The sequence below is a fragment of the Rana temporaria genome, chromosome 3 (assembly GCF_905171775.1).
Source record: "Rana temporaria chromosome 3, aRanTem1.1, whole genome shotgun sequence".
Taxonomy (NCBI): Eukaryota; Metazoa; Chordata; class Amphibia; order Anura; family Ranidae; genus Rana; species Rana temporaria.
Window position 1 is genome coordinate 491,753,564 of NC_053491.1, and position 15,044 is coordinate 491,768,607.

The 15,044-nt window shown below is 44.7% G+C and overlaps 1 protein-coding gene across 1 annotated transcript; it reads left to right on the top strand.

Moving 5' to 3' along the window:
• The first annotated feature begins 1,518 nt into the window (after window positions 1–1,518).
• Window positions 1,519–12,531, top strand: LOC120933789 (C-reactive protein-like). Its single transcript, XM_040347185.1, has 3 exons — window positions 1,519–1,790; window positions 4,896–4,957; window positions 11,862–12,531. Exons 2-3 carry the CDS (start codon window positions 4,900–4,902, stop codon window positions 12,458–12,460), a joined length of 657 nt encoding a protein of 218 aa, XP_040203119.1. The 5' UTR covers window positions 1,519–1,790; window positions 4,896–4,899; the 3' UTR covers window positions 12,461–12,531.
• Window positions 12,532–15,044: the final 2,513 nt, after the last annotated feature.

Sequence of the window (15,044 nt, forward strand, 5' to 3'; positions counted from 1 at the left end):
CCCAGGGGAGATATATCCGCGGATAAAGATCCGCTGGCGTGTACACACCATAGGATCTATCCGCTGAAACCCATTTGCTGGGATTTATCTGCGGATGGATTCTATGGTGTGTATGGGGCCTTAGACTGCTAACTCACAACACCTCTATCATCAATAGATTTTTCACACAAACAGTGTCATTAGCATCCACAATGAAAGGTCTTTCAGAAGCCAGTCCCAATTAACACCTCAAAGTTAGACATCTGGGGGTAGATCCACAAAGAAATTACGCCAGCGTATCTACTGATACGCCGGCGTAATTTCAAAATTCCCGCGTCGTATCTTTGTTTTGAATCCTGAAAACAAGATACGATGGCATCTCGTCTAGATCGGACAGGCGTACGTCTTCGTACGCCGTCGGATCTTAGATGCAATTTTTCGGCGTCCGCTAGGTGGCGTTCCCCTTCGTAATCCGCGTCGAGTATGCAAATTAGCTATTTCCGATGATCCACGAATGTACGACCGGCCGTCGCATTTTTTTACGCTGTTTCCGTTCGGCTTTTTCCGGCGTATAGTTAAAGCTGCTATCTGGTGGCGTACTCAATGTTAAGTATGGCCATCGTTCCCGTGTATAATTTTGAAAATGTTATGTCGTTTGCGTAAGTCGTCCGTGAATGGGGCTGGACGCCATTTACGTTCATGTTGAAAACAATGACGTCCTTGCGACGTCATTTGGAGCAATGCACCCTAGGAGTTTTTACAGACGGCGCATGCGCAGTTCGTTCGGCGTGGGAACGCGCTTCACTTAAATGAAACAAGCCCCCTACCCGCCGCATTTGAATTCCGCGCCCTTACGCCACGAGAGATACACTACGCCGCCGTAACTTATGGCGCGAATTAGTTGAGGATTCAAAGAAAAGCAAAGTAAGTTACAGCGGCGTAGCGTATCTTACATACGCTGTGCCCTGCGCCGATGTATGTGGATCTGCCCCCTGACCTTTGCAGACTTAATTAGTACAATAGACACAAAACAGTATTAGCATCACACAATGGACAATGGAATATCTAAGGAGCCCAACTCCATTAACACCTCAACAGTCTATTGACCTGTTCATAAGGAACAACTTGAAATATTTCAAGATCTCCTGCAATACATGAATTATCAGTAATGTCCCATCTCATGTAATTCATGATATCATTCCTCAGTCATCCTATGCCCCTATCGGACATAGGATGACCCTAGACCCAAGAGTCATTGCTGAAGCTGGCACAGGAGTACCCCGCACCCTTCAAAAGTCTCTGGGTGTCACAGGCCATTCCGTTACAATGACCTTCCTTGTGGAATATTGTATTATTTTATGACCTTCCTTGTGGAATATTGTATTATTTTTATGACATTCCTTGTGGAATATTGATCTTATTGATGGAGAACAAGGATGAAATTTAATATGTACATACTGTATATGCTGTTTGCTATTGGGGTGTTTATTAGTAGATATCTGAGCTACTTTATTGAGGAACCAGAGAGAAAATTAGCTTGTATGTACCTGAAATGACAGTACATGTTGTGTAAGTTTGCATTTCGGTCCTTGCGTTGGACTTTGAGGCTCTTGTTGTGTAATTTCAGTTTTTGAGAAATGCTGATCTCGCTGCTGGTGGTCGGAGGAGGAGTTATTAACGAGGAAGAGACCTTATAACCCCCCTCCATCTTCTCATCTCACCATTACCAGGAGGATCTTCTGAGGGCTGAGACTGGACAAAGGGAGAGAAGACTTCAACCAGACCAACCACACCGTACACAGAGATCTCAGGTAACACACAAAGCTGGGGAACTAAGATGAGTATGTTTGATTGTCCTGGAGTAAGGATGAAGATGAGAAAAATATGAGATCCTACTCATTATTTTTTCTGGTCAGTAACCAACAACATTAAACCCAGAGGACCAGCATGACAGTCAAGAACCCAACATCCTGAGAAGGAGGGTCACCAATGACCTCAGCCACTGCTGGGATAGGAGAGGAGAGGAGAGGAGAGGGAACTGTGCAAGGATGGCCTTTATATCAGGCAAGCTCATTCATGTGATGCAAAGGGGGGGAGAGGTGCTCAATGTCTGCTGTGTCCTGGAAATAAGTCCAGACGTAGGAAAGCAAACATTGGAGACCAGCATGTCAGTCAAGAACCCAACACCCTTAGAAAGAAGGTCACCAGTGACCTCAGTGCTTACTGCTGGGATGGGAGAGGAGAGGGAACTGTGCAAGGATGGCCTTTATATCAGGCAAGCTCATTCATGTGATGAAAAGGAGGGAAGAGGTGCTCAATGTCTGCTGTGTCCTGGAAATAAGTCTGGACGTAGGAAAGCAAACATTGGAGACCAGCATGTCAGTCAAGAACCCAACACCCTTCGAAAGAAGGTCACCAGTGACCTCAGTGCTCACTGCTGGGATGGGAGAGGAGAGGGAACTGTGCAAGGATGGCCTTTGTATCGGGCAAGCTCGTTCCTGTGATGCAAAGACGGGGGGGAGATGTGCTCAATGTCTGCAGTGCTGTGTCCTGGAAATAAGTCTGGACGTAGGAAAGCAAACATCGGGAGTATTTCATCCAGGCTTCATGAATGAAGAAAACAATTTCCTTTGTCCATTATGTTTATCAAAATTGATCTTTTACTGACCACTGCACATTACATCATCTTTTACTGACCACTGCCCCATCACATCATTCTCTATTAACTAGGGCAGGGGTCTTCAAACTTTTCAAAGGGCCACTTTATTGTCCTTCAGACTTTAGAAGGGCCGGATTGTGGCCAGCAGGGGCAGAAAATGTCACGGGCCCAGCATCAGTGAGAATAAATATGGCCTCATGGTTGGTGGTCAGTAGGAGGAGGAGTATTCCACCTATTAGTAGGAGGAATAGCATCCCATCATTGGTATCCGTGGAAGATATAGTGTCCCATTGTTGGTGTCAGTGGGAGGAATAGTGCCTCATATCAGTGGAAGGAATTGTGTCCCAAGGGCCAGATTAAGGCTAGCAAAGGGCCACCTCTGGCCCTCGGGCCGCAGTTTGGAGACCCCTGAACTAGGGCATCCCAGCAGGGAAGATTTTAAGATCTCGCCACTCTCACAGATGGTGTCCTGTAATGATAGCAGTCAGTGGGCCCTTCAATGATTCCACTGTCATTGTGACGAGCCGTGCTTATTGATGTAGTGAGTGCATCTGTCTAGTTATACACTTGTGTCTACAATGATTGTGTCTTATATAGCCATTCAAAAAACAGCGTACGACATCTGCGCTAAGACGCTAGGAAATATATATTTAAATAAGCAGACAGCAGCAATTTGGTTAATTACAAAATAAAAGCATGTAAGAAATATTTGCAGCACTCAACTTAATAAATGATAACATCAAAGGTCCAGCTTCAAGCGGAAGTAAACCCACCCATAAAACGGTTACCTTTCCAGCATGTGCTGAAAATGTAACGCTCCCATTGGTCGTGCTCTCAACCAAACTGTCAAACCATCCAATGGCTGGTGTCAGAACTGATCACATGTGCAACATCATGGCAGTTGTTGATTAAACATAGGCCAAGATGGCAGCTTCCTTGGCTGGAAACTATAGGAGGGTTTACTTCCACTTTCAGTGTGAAAGATGAACGCACACAACACCACAGTGATGAGGCCAATCAGCTTACCAGATGGTGTAGACCAGTGTTTCTCAACTCCAGCCCTCAAGGCGCCCCAGCTCATGTTTTCAGGATTTCCCTTAGATGAAACGGCAGTGGTAATTACTAAGGCAGTGAAATTGATCAAATTACCTGTGCAAAATAACCTCACTTGTGTGGTTTGAACACCGTTTTCATATGCAGGCGCTACTCGCGTATGCGTTCGCTTCTGCGCGCGAGCTCGTCGGGACGGAGCGCCTAAAAAAATGTTTTTGTTATCTTATTTATTTTATTAATTTTTACACAAAAAAAAAGGGTCACTTTTATTCCTATTACAAGGAATGTAAACTTCCCTTGTAATAGAAAAAAGCATGACAGGTCCTCTTAAATATGAGATCTGGGGGGTCAAATATTGCTTTAAGAAGTATGGGCGGAAGTGACGTTTTGACGTCGCTTCTGCCCTGCTATGCTATGGGGACGGGTGGGGGCCATCTTGCCCTCACTCGTATCCCAGCCGAGCAGGACACAGGACCCGACCGCTTCCGCCGCTGCCGACAGCTCCGGTAAGCAGCGGAGGGTGCATGAGAGCGACGGGGGGCCCCTCTCCCACCTCCGATAATGGTGATCTCGCGGCAAATCCACAGCGGAGACCACCATTATCGTTTACAGGACAGCTCAAAGAAAATATGGATATCTCGGTTGTGGCAGCAGCTGCTGCCGTTACCGAGATGTCCATCTTTAAAGTACCGACGTATATGTACATGAGCGGGTCCTTAAGTGGTTAAGAGGCAGTCCTTCTTAATATATTATTATTATGTCCGTCCTGCTGTATTGGCCTCTGGGGGCAGCATTTGTTCATGTATCATCGCTATGTGACCTGGGTCAGTGACTGCTGGCCCTCTGATCTTTGATCTTATGTAGCCCACTTCATGAATTATCTTGGTAGCTTTTGAAGCTTGTTTGCAGAGGGTTAATCAATCATTCAAATCTTTAGCACACCAGTTGGTCTAGAGCCAAGCTTTACCCCCTGCCAGGGGCCTGATTCAACCTCCTGCTGGGTCAACTTTCAACTTAAAGTAAAACTATAGAAATATGATATTAAACCATGTTGCCTTCGAACACACATGTATAGCCATTGCTCATAATTTAGGAGGATGTCTAGGTACCTTTGGCAATAAAGTCCCATTCTCTGTCTACTAAACTAGAGGTGAATTATTGCTTAGGAGTGATAAATTAATTTAATCATTTTGTGTGTTCTCAGGGAGATGGAGCTGAGTGTTCTGGTGTTGCTGTTGGTGGTCCCCACATCTCTTGCACAGGAAGGTAGGAGGCAGAACCTGCTCACAAATACTGCTAGTGGAAATTTGAAATGAAGTTCCCCTTTATAGTCCCGTCGTACGTGTTGTACGTCGCCGCGCTTTGGTCGGACGTTTTTTTTTTTGATTGAGCGTGTGTATGCAAGTCAGGCTGGAGAGGAATCACTGTCAAGTCACCTGTGGCCGGGTTTCAAGTGCACCCCGTTCGGGTCAGGGATGCACCTCAGGGTAGTGAACCCTATAGCCGACTGCTGCTATCAGAGAGGGAGCGTGAACCCAAGATCGCCCAGGGCGCAGAGTCTAAGACCCAGCTTTGTGTTCACCAGAGCCTCTAGTGGTGAGGATGGCCTTCGCCGCAGCTTGATCCAGGTCGCGACCCCTGGGATCCCCTAGGTCACAGTCCGCAGAGAGAGAGGGGAAGCAGCAAGCAGGACAAACGGAAGTGATGGGTAAGCCGAGGTCAGTGCAACAGGCAGACAGGGTAACCGAGGGACAGGCAAAAGGTCAAGGGCACAGGCAAACAGGAGAAGTCAGGGACGAGCCAAAAACGGTACACAGGAAGGTAATCGTAGCACACTGCAGACAGGAACTTAAGCAAACAACACTGTTGAACAGCACTGCAGGCCTGTAGTGCAACAGTTAATATAGACTTCCTGGGATGGCCTGGGTGGGGCCATACAGGAAGGAGAGGAGATAAGAAGGTAACCAGAACAGATCTCAGGCCTCTTAATGGACAGATGGAAACAGGTAAGCTGCCAGACTATTGCATATCCATGACAATCACGTTGTAAAAAACGGCCGGTTTTTGAACGACGCGGCATCAAGGTCTCAGCATACCAAGACATTTTGAACAAAAGTATGCTCCCAACTTTGGGGGTGGTCCCTTCCTGTTCCAGTGCACAAAGCAAGGTCCTTAACCACTTCAATACCGGGCTTTTATACCCACCTCCATACCGGGCCTATTCCGGCACTTCTCTCCTACATGTACAAATCATCATTCTTTTGCTAGAAAATTACTCAGAACCCCCAAACATTATATATGTTTTTTTAGCAGACACCCTAGGGAATAAAATGGCGGTCATTGCAACTTTTTATTTTGAACGGTATTTGCGCAATCATTTTTTAAATGCTTTTTTTGGGGGGAAAAAAATGATTTCATGAATTAAAAAAATAACAAAACAGTAAAGTAAGCCCAATTTTTTTGTAAAATATGAAAGATGATGTTACGCCAAGTAAATAGATACCTAACATGTCACGCTTTAAAATCATGGAATGGCGCCAAACTTCGTTACTTAAAAATATCCATAGTCAACGTTTGAAATTTTGTACAGGTTACCAGTTTAGAGTTACAGAGGAGGACTAGTGCTAGAATTGTTGCTCTTGCTCTAACGCACGCGATGATACGTGAACGATGTTTACATATGTGGGCGGAACTTACACATGCGTTCGCTTCTGCGCACAAGCTACCGGGGACAGGGGTGTTATAATTAAATTTTTATTATTATTTATTTTTTTATTTTACTTATTTATTTATTTTTTACATTTTTTTTTTTACATTTTTTTTTTATCGCTTTTATTCCTATTACAAGGAATGTAAACATCCCTTGTAATAGGATCAGTGTGTGACAGGTCCTCTTTAAAGAGAGACTCCACATCTATCTTTCAGGCTGGAAAGCATGAGACCGTGAAAAAAAATTCACAGACCTCATGTTTACTTACGGGTACCCGGGCGTGACATCATCACATCGCCCCCGGGCCTCCGACGGTCATAGATCATAAATCTATCCCCTATTTTGTAGGCGCTATAACTTTTGCGCAAACCAATCAATAAACGCTTATTGCGATTTTTTTAACAAAAATATGTAGAAGAATACATATCGGTCTAAACCGAGGAAAAATTATTATTTTTTTTTTTAAATTGGGATATTATTATAACAAAAAGTAAAAAATATTGGGCCAGATTCACGTATCCTGACATATCTATGTGCGGGCGTAGCGTATCCTATTTACGCTACGCCTCCGCAACTTGGACGGGCAAGTGCAGTATTCACAAAGCATTTGCTCCGTAAGTTGCGGCGGCGTAGCGTAAATGGGCCGGCGTAAGCCCGCGTAATTCAAATATGGAAGAGGTGGGCGTGTTGTATGTAAATCAATCGTGCCCCCGCGTAAATGACGCGCCTAACGAACGGCGCATGCGCGCGCATGCTCAGTATCACGTCAAATTTACTCCATAACATATGCCAGGCCCATTGCCTGTAACGTGAACGTAACCTACGCACAGCCCCATTCACGTACGATATACGTAAACAACGTAAAAGGAAAAGCTTGTTCCGACGTCCATACTTTGCATTACCTACGCCTCATATAGCAGGGGAAACTTTACGCCGGATGTAAGCCTTACGTAAAGGGCGTAGCGGTCGCAAGTACGTTTGTGAATCGGCGTATATACCTAATTTACATATTTGACGCGTAAATCTACGGAAGCGCCCCTTGCGGCCAGCGTAAATATTGCACCCAAGATATGACGGCGTAGGAGACTTATGCCGCTCGTATCTTGACCAAATCTATGCGTAACTGATTCTAAGAATCAGGCGCATAGATACGACGGCTCACATTCGGACTTATGACTGCATACACGGAGATACGCCGTCGTAAGTCCGCTGTGAATCTGGCCCATTGTGTTTTTTTTTCAAATTTTCTGTCTTTTTTTGTTTATAGCGCAAAAAATTAAAATCGCAGAGATGATCAAATACCACCAAAACAAAGCTCTATTTGTGGGAAAATAATGATAAATATATAATTTGGGTACCGTGTTGTATGACCGTGCAATTGTCATTCAAAATGCGTCAGCGCTGAAAGCTGAAAATTGGTCTGGGCACGAAGGGGGTTTAAGTGCCCAGTAATGAAGTGGTTAAGAGCATTCAATAGTTTTTTTTCTCTCAAATAAATATATTCTGAACATCCAAAGCTTTGATCTGTAGACAAGTGCATTCGTTTTCATCCAAATTTTGCTTATTTTCGTTTTTTTTGCTACAACAGTTTGATATAGATAGGAGATTCGACATGACGCTGACAATAGCTTTCTCCCCGGTGTGGAGTGTCATGCCCGCCCCCTCCCTTGCACTACAGGAGAGTCAGGACGCTCTCTACGTTGCAAATAGAGAAAGGAGCTGTGTGTTAGTGGGTGTCCCGACTCTCCTGTAGTCCAGGGGAGGGGGGCGCCTTGCATTACTGTGTGGAGTTACAGACAGAAGAACAGGAAGTGAGGATTTCTCAGAAGAAATAAGGACATTTAAAAGCAAAATGGAAGGATGAGGTAAGTGAAGGAGGACTGCACTAGGGTAAAGGAAGCTATTTAGGAAAAAAAATTGTACCTTTACAACCCCTTTAACTCTATTAGTCCAAGATTATTCGACATAGAGAGGAAATATTCGACATAGAGAGGAAAGCTTCGACATAGAGAGGAAAGATTCGACATAGAGAGGAAAGATTCGACATAGAGAAGAAAGATTTGACATAGAGAGGAAAGATTCGACATAGAAAGGAAAGATTTGACATAGAGAGAAAAGATTCGACATAGAGAGGAAAGATTCGACATAGAGAGGAAAGATTCGACATAGAGAGAAAAGATTTGACATATAGAGGAAAGATTTGACATAGAAAAGATTTGACATAGAGAGGAATATTTGACATAGAGAGGAAAGATTCGACATAGAGAGAAAAGATTTGACATATAGAGGAAAGATTCGACATAGAGAGAAAAGATTCGACATATATGGTGTCTGTCGAATGTTCTAAGAAGATTCGACGAAGCAGCTAAACTGTACGACGCTGCGATCATACATTTCCGGTCAAATGCTCGGCCCATAGGCTACAGAAGAATTTGAATGTTGGTTGATAATAATAATTTAGAAATATAATTATTACTAGTGTCATACAACATTAGAATTCTTCTATAGCTTGTAGGCGGAACATTTGACCGGAAATGTACGATTGCGGCGTCGTACAGTTTACACTATGATGAAGTGACGTGGTGTCACGATACGCGTGAGGAGGAAGTAGGAGGATTCGCTGGTGACGTCATCCGCTCGCGGCCGCAGAGCGGAGACGAATCTGTCTGTTTTACATGCTGATGATTCAGCGCTGTTTGTAAGTGCTACCTTGTTTTTTAATCCAAATAAATTGTGTACGTTTTTACGCTATGGAAGCATCCCTGTTTTTGTATTTGAGCACCATTGCTGGGATCCTGTGAGCCGGTTCGTGTGTGAGTGAAGCAGCAGGTTGGCTGGGAAATACCCTCTTTGGCAGCATTACAGGCTTTAATATAGCCTCTGTGAGGTAAGGGGCTTGCATGAACGCTGATTCGTACATCTACATTGTGGAAAGCCTGGTGGTTGGTGGAGCACTTATGCACCTTTCAAGTTTATGATTGAAGCATTCATTGGCCCAGATTCAGGAAGCTATTGCGCCCGCGCAACCATAGGTTGCGCGGCGCAATAGCTGTTTTGCTCCCGCGTAGCGAATGCCCCTGATTCAGGAACATCGCTACGCGGACTGCAGCCTAGGATATGACAGACATAAGCCTCCTTATGCCTTCATATCTCAGGCTGCATTCTTGCGTTGTCCGCTAGGGGGCGCGGCCATTGTGATCGGCGTATAGTATGCAAATTGCATACTACCACCGATTCACAAAAGTTGCGCGGGCCCTGCGCACGCAAGGTACGGAGTTTCCGTACAGTGACTTTAGCGCAAGGTTGCTCATGCTATAGCAGGGGCAACCAATGCTAAAGTATAGCCGCCCTTCCCGCTCGTGAAATTTAAATTTCACGTCGTTTACGTAAGTGATTCGTGAATGGCGCTGGACGCCATTCACGTTCACTTAGAAGCAAATGACGTCCTTGCGACGTCATTTGCCGCAATGCACGTCGGGAAAGTTTCCCGACGGAGCATGCGCTGTTCGCTCGGCGCGGGAGCGCGCCTAATTTAAATGATTCCCGCCCCCGGCGGGATCATTTACATTAGGCAGCCTTACGCCGGGCTATTTAGCATATCGCCCGCGCAATTTACGGAGCTACTGCTCCGTGAATCGCGGGCATTTCAAAATATTTGCGTGGGCGCAGAGCAAAAATCGTTGCCCTTTGCCCACGCAAATATTGCACGGATCTACCTGAATCTGGGCCATTGAATTTATTTTCTCTGCACGTCTGTGCACTGGACACATTATTGGATTTTATCCATTGGTTTCTGCACGTTTGTGCACTGGACACTTTTTGACATTATATTAAAAATATTATATTTTTTTATATATATTTTTATCATCACATTTTTTTATATATTTTTTATGACACGTTTTTTGTGTATTTCACGTTTTCTGAAGTTTATGGGACATTTTCACTTCGGCCTATTTATAGATTGGGTTTTTTTAACCCATGCATGTCATTGATTTCACTTATAAGGACGTTTATTCTCAAGACATATATTGGACTACAGCTTTATGACACCCTCCACATTATCCTATTGATGTTGGATGGTTGTTGAAACTGCAATTGGAGTGGAACACCTCTAGAAATACAGGAAGTGGTGGATTTTTTACTTTGATTGAAATTTTTCAACAGGAAGTGTTTTAACCACTTACCCCCCGGACCATATTGCTGCCCAAAGACCAGAGTACTTTTTGCGATTCGGGACTGCGCCGCTTTAACTGACAATTGCGCGGTCGTGCGACGTGGCTCCCAAACAAAATTGGCGTCCTTTTTTTCCCACAAATAGAGCTTTCTTTTTGTGGTATTTGATCACCTCTGCGGTTTTTATTTTTTGCGCTATAAACAAAAATAGAGCGACAATTTTGAAAAAAAATGAATATTTTTTACTTTTTACCATAATAAATATCCCCCAAAAATATATAAAAAAACATTTTTTTTCCTCAGTTTAGGCCGATACGTATTCTTCTACCTATTTTTCGTAAAAAAAATCGCAATAAGCGTTTATTGATTGGTTTGCGCAAAAGTTATAGTGTTTACTAAATAGGTGGTATTTTTATGGCATTTTTATTAATATATTTTTTTACTAGTAATGGCGGCGATCAGCGATTTTTTTTCGGTACTGCGACATTATGGCGGACACTTCGGACACTTTTGACACATTTTTGGGACCATTGGCATTTTTATAGCGATCAGTGCTATAAAAATGCATTGGATTACTATAAAAATGCCACTGGCAGTGAAGGGGTTAACACTAGGGGGCTAAGTATGTCCCTGGGTGTTATCTTACTGTGCGGGGGGGGGGGGGGGGTGGCCTCACTAGGGGAAACACTGATCCTCTGTTTATACATTGTATGAACAGAAGATCAGCATTTCCCCCGCTCACAGGACCGGGAGCTGTGTGTTTACACACACAGCTCCCGGTCCCCGCTCTGTAACAAGCAATCGCGGGTGCCCGGCGGCGATCGAGCCCGCCGGGCACACGCACAGGAGTCGGGGGCGAGCATTGGGCGCGCGCGCCCCCTAGTGGCGGCTAGAAGAGAGGACGTTATACTATGTGCTCTCGCCTAGGACAGCCACCTTGCCGACATAGAACGGCGGTGCGCGGTCGGGAAGTAGTTAATATAGTTTTTAGTTATTTATTGCAAGCGCCATTGCACCCCCCATATTTTAGTACAGTTTAGCTGCTCCGTCAAATCTTTTTGGAACATTCAACAGACACCATAAGCCTTCAATGACAGATTCGACCTTAATTCATTCGGATTTTCAGACAAATGCATTTTTTAACGAAACAAAATTAATAAAAACGAATTTCGGGAGTAACTTAAATGTATTTTTTGGATGAAAATTAAATTCCGAAACAAAATATTTCAGTGTGCACATGTCTAGTGATCTGTAGCAGTAATGACCTTTCTTTGTTTTCTTCCCTAGACTTGGAAGGTAAAGTCTTCGTCTTCCCCAAAGAAACCGACACGGCTCATGTCATTCTAAGACCTACAATTACAGAGCCATTGCAGAAGGTCACCGTCTGTCTACGTTCTTATACCGACCTTTCCCGGAACTATTGTCCCTTCTCTCTCTCTACTCCTGGGAAGGACAATGCCCTTCTCATTTTCTTACTGCCTCCAAACACTTTTTTAATGGAAATCAACCAGGAAGGTGCTCATTTTAAAACAGACTCTGAGTCTTTGGACTGGAGGCACCTCTTTGTGACCTGGGACTCCGACACCGGAGTGGTCCAACTTTGGGTCAATGGAAAGTTCTACCCCAGAAGAGTCATCATGAAAGGGTCTTCTATCGCAGCTAAAACCAGCATTGTTCTGGGGCAGGACCAAGACTCTTTTGGTGGAGGGTTTGAAGCTTCTCAGTCATTGATTGGTGAAATTAGTGACGTCCACATGTGGAATTATGCCCTGACTCCAGGAGATGTACAGAAGGTTGTCTCTGGAGATCTCCATGGAAATGTCATTAATTGGAGGTCTCTAGTCTATGAAATCAAAGGGGAAGTTCTCATCCAGCCCAAATCATAATGCAACCAACTTATAATGTACACCTTGGGGTTGATTTACTAAACTCAAATAGGCTGTTTACTTTGCAAGGGAATTTTCCTTAGTGTATGGGGTGAAGCTCTGCTGACTTTGGGTCAGGGGAAAACTAAGAGGTGGAGCTCTGACGACTTTCACCATTTGGTTTGGTGGCACATCTGTGTGACCTGGAACTCTGACCCCGGAGAGGATCAACATTGGGTCAGGGAAAAACTGAGAGGTGGAGCTCTGCCAACTTTCACCATTTGGTTTGGTGGCACATCTGTGTGACCTGGAACTCTGACCCCAGAGAGGATAAACATTGGGTCAGAGGAAAACTGAGAGGTGGAGCTCTGCCAACTTTCACCATTTGGTTTGGTGGCACATCTGTGTGACCTGGGACTCTGACCCCAGAGAGGATAAACATTGGGTCAGAGGAAAACTGAGAGGTGGAGCTCTGACGACTTTCATCATTTGATCTTGGTGGCATCATTTGATCTTGGTTTTGATCATTTGAATTGGTGGCACATCTGTTTGACCCGGAATTCGTACACTGGAGAGGTTCATCTTTGGTTCAGTGGGAAACTCAGTGGTGAAGCTCTGCTGACTTCCATCATCCAACAATGTGCAAGTAAAAATACTGCTGTTTTCCTGGCATGTGATTGGGTATTTTTTACAAAGTGAATTGTCAGCACATTGGCTAAGTGAAAATTATCTTGCAAGCGGAACCACCTGTTTGCAATTAGCCAATCATCGCCCCTGTACACACGGTTGGAATTTCAAATGGGAAAAAGTCAGTCGGAAATTCCAACAGGAAAATTGAGGACCTGCTCTCAATCTATTTCTGTTGGAATTCCCTGACAGAAAAAGTCAGATGGCGCATACACATGGTTGGAATTCCCAACAGAAAAAGTCAGATGCGAGCTTTTGGTCGGGAATTCTGACCGTGTGTATGCGCCATATGACTTTTTCTGTCGGGAATTCCAACAGAAATAGATTGAGAGCAGGTTCTCAATTTTCCGACTTTTTCCCATTGGAAATTCCGACCGTGTGTACGGGTAATAATAATAGAAAAGTGTTTTTTTTGTTTTTTTTTGGGCATCCACATTGACAATGGCAAGTATTGAGGGTCTCATAACTTAACTAAACAAGATATTCCTTTCCTGTAATTTTATAATCTTGTTAAAAGTAATAAATAGTAACATAAACAATAAGAAATAAAACGCATGGTGGCAAAATAGAAGCTGCTTTCTTTCTTTGTTTTTACTTTTGTTATAAATCCTAAAATCTGATTGGTTAGTTTTAATCACCTGTAGCGGTCTGCTCCTGTCGAACAGGCGTTGCATTAAATTTAGTGGGGGTCTGAGCTGTTATTTGGTCCAGACTAATGAATAATGACAAAATGTAGCCTCTGTTCCAGCCATGGCTGTTCTGGGAGTTCCCATCATTGTTCGCCTGGGGGTGTCGTTATTACTCCAGGCCAAGGGTGGCAGCAGCAAAGTCAGGGTGTATTGGGTGTCTCCCCCGGCAGTGAGTTGGTGGGAGTGGTTGCCTCGCTGTGCATGCTAGGGAGGGGTACTGAAGGGACAGACGCCATTGGTGGGGTCGGTCGCTGTCCCACGCGCCTTGTGGCCGGCCTGGCCTGAGGTGCGTGTCCTGAATCCTGACTCCGGGACCACGTTGGTCAGGGGTCGCGCCTTCGCCTGGTAGGCCCAGTAGTCAGACTGGGGCCTGCTCTTTTTCAGAGGTGATCCTGTGCTGTCCGTCCTGTGGGAGGAAGCCACTTGATGAAGGAAGCCAGGGGAGGACCTATCCTGGAGGGGGCCATGCAAGAGACTGGTATCTTGGGAGAAGGCCTGGAAACTTCATCAAAGGAGAGGATTGACAGTGTCGCCTATCGGGTCTAAAGTTCTACTGAAGTTAAGCTGGAGAGATCCGGGTGCTGAATCCTGTGGCAGAGGATTCTGGACCAAAAGTGTTTCCACATAAAGGAAGGTCTGTGGCAGAGACTGTACTTTATTCCATGCGCCATTCCGGTTGCTAGGCCAGTGAGAGGGACCTATCCAGGTGAGCAATACCCACTCTGGCTAGAGTGGCAATGAGAACTGTATGCTGGAAGCAGGAGTGTTTCCTATTCGTGACTATACACCTGAACCTACCTACCTTTCCACCCCTTCCCACTTCTTTCTGTTGAAGTTCTACAATTAAATCACAGAAAAAAGAAGTGCATTGTGTGGACTTTCACTTCACCCTGGACAGTGAGAAGATATAGGTAATGTGCCACCCAAAAATATTCAGCAGCTCCTTCGGGAGTAGTGCTACACACCTTTCCCCCTTTCTTCCACTTCAAGTGTTTGTAGAAGGTAATAAGGGTTAGAACAAAATAATTTTTCTACTTTTTTACAACAAATTGGTATGTCTCACTAATTCCCTACATACATTCTTTGCTGCCTAAAAACCCCACTGGGGAGCCCTTCCTTTTTCAGAACCAAAGAGGGGACCCCTTGAACCATCCCGGCCTAGCATGGGGGGGGGGCAGTAAGTGTGGCAGCTGTGATCTGGTAAGTCCAAGAACATTCACTGCACTGCA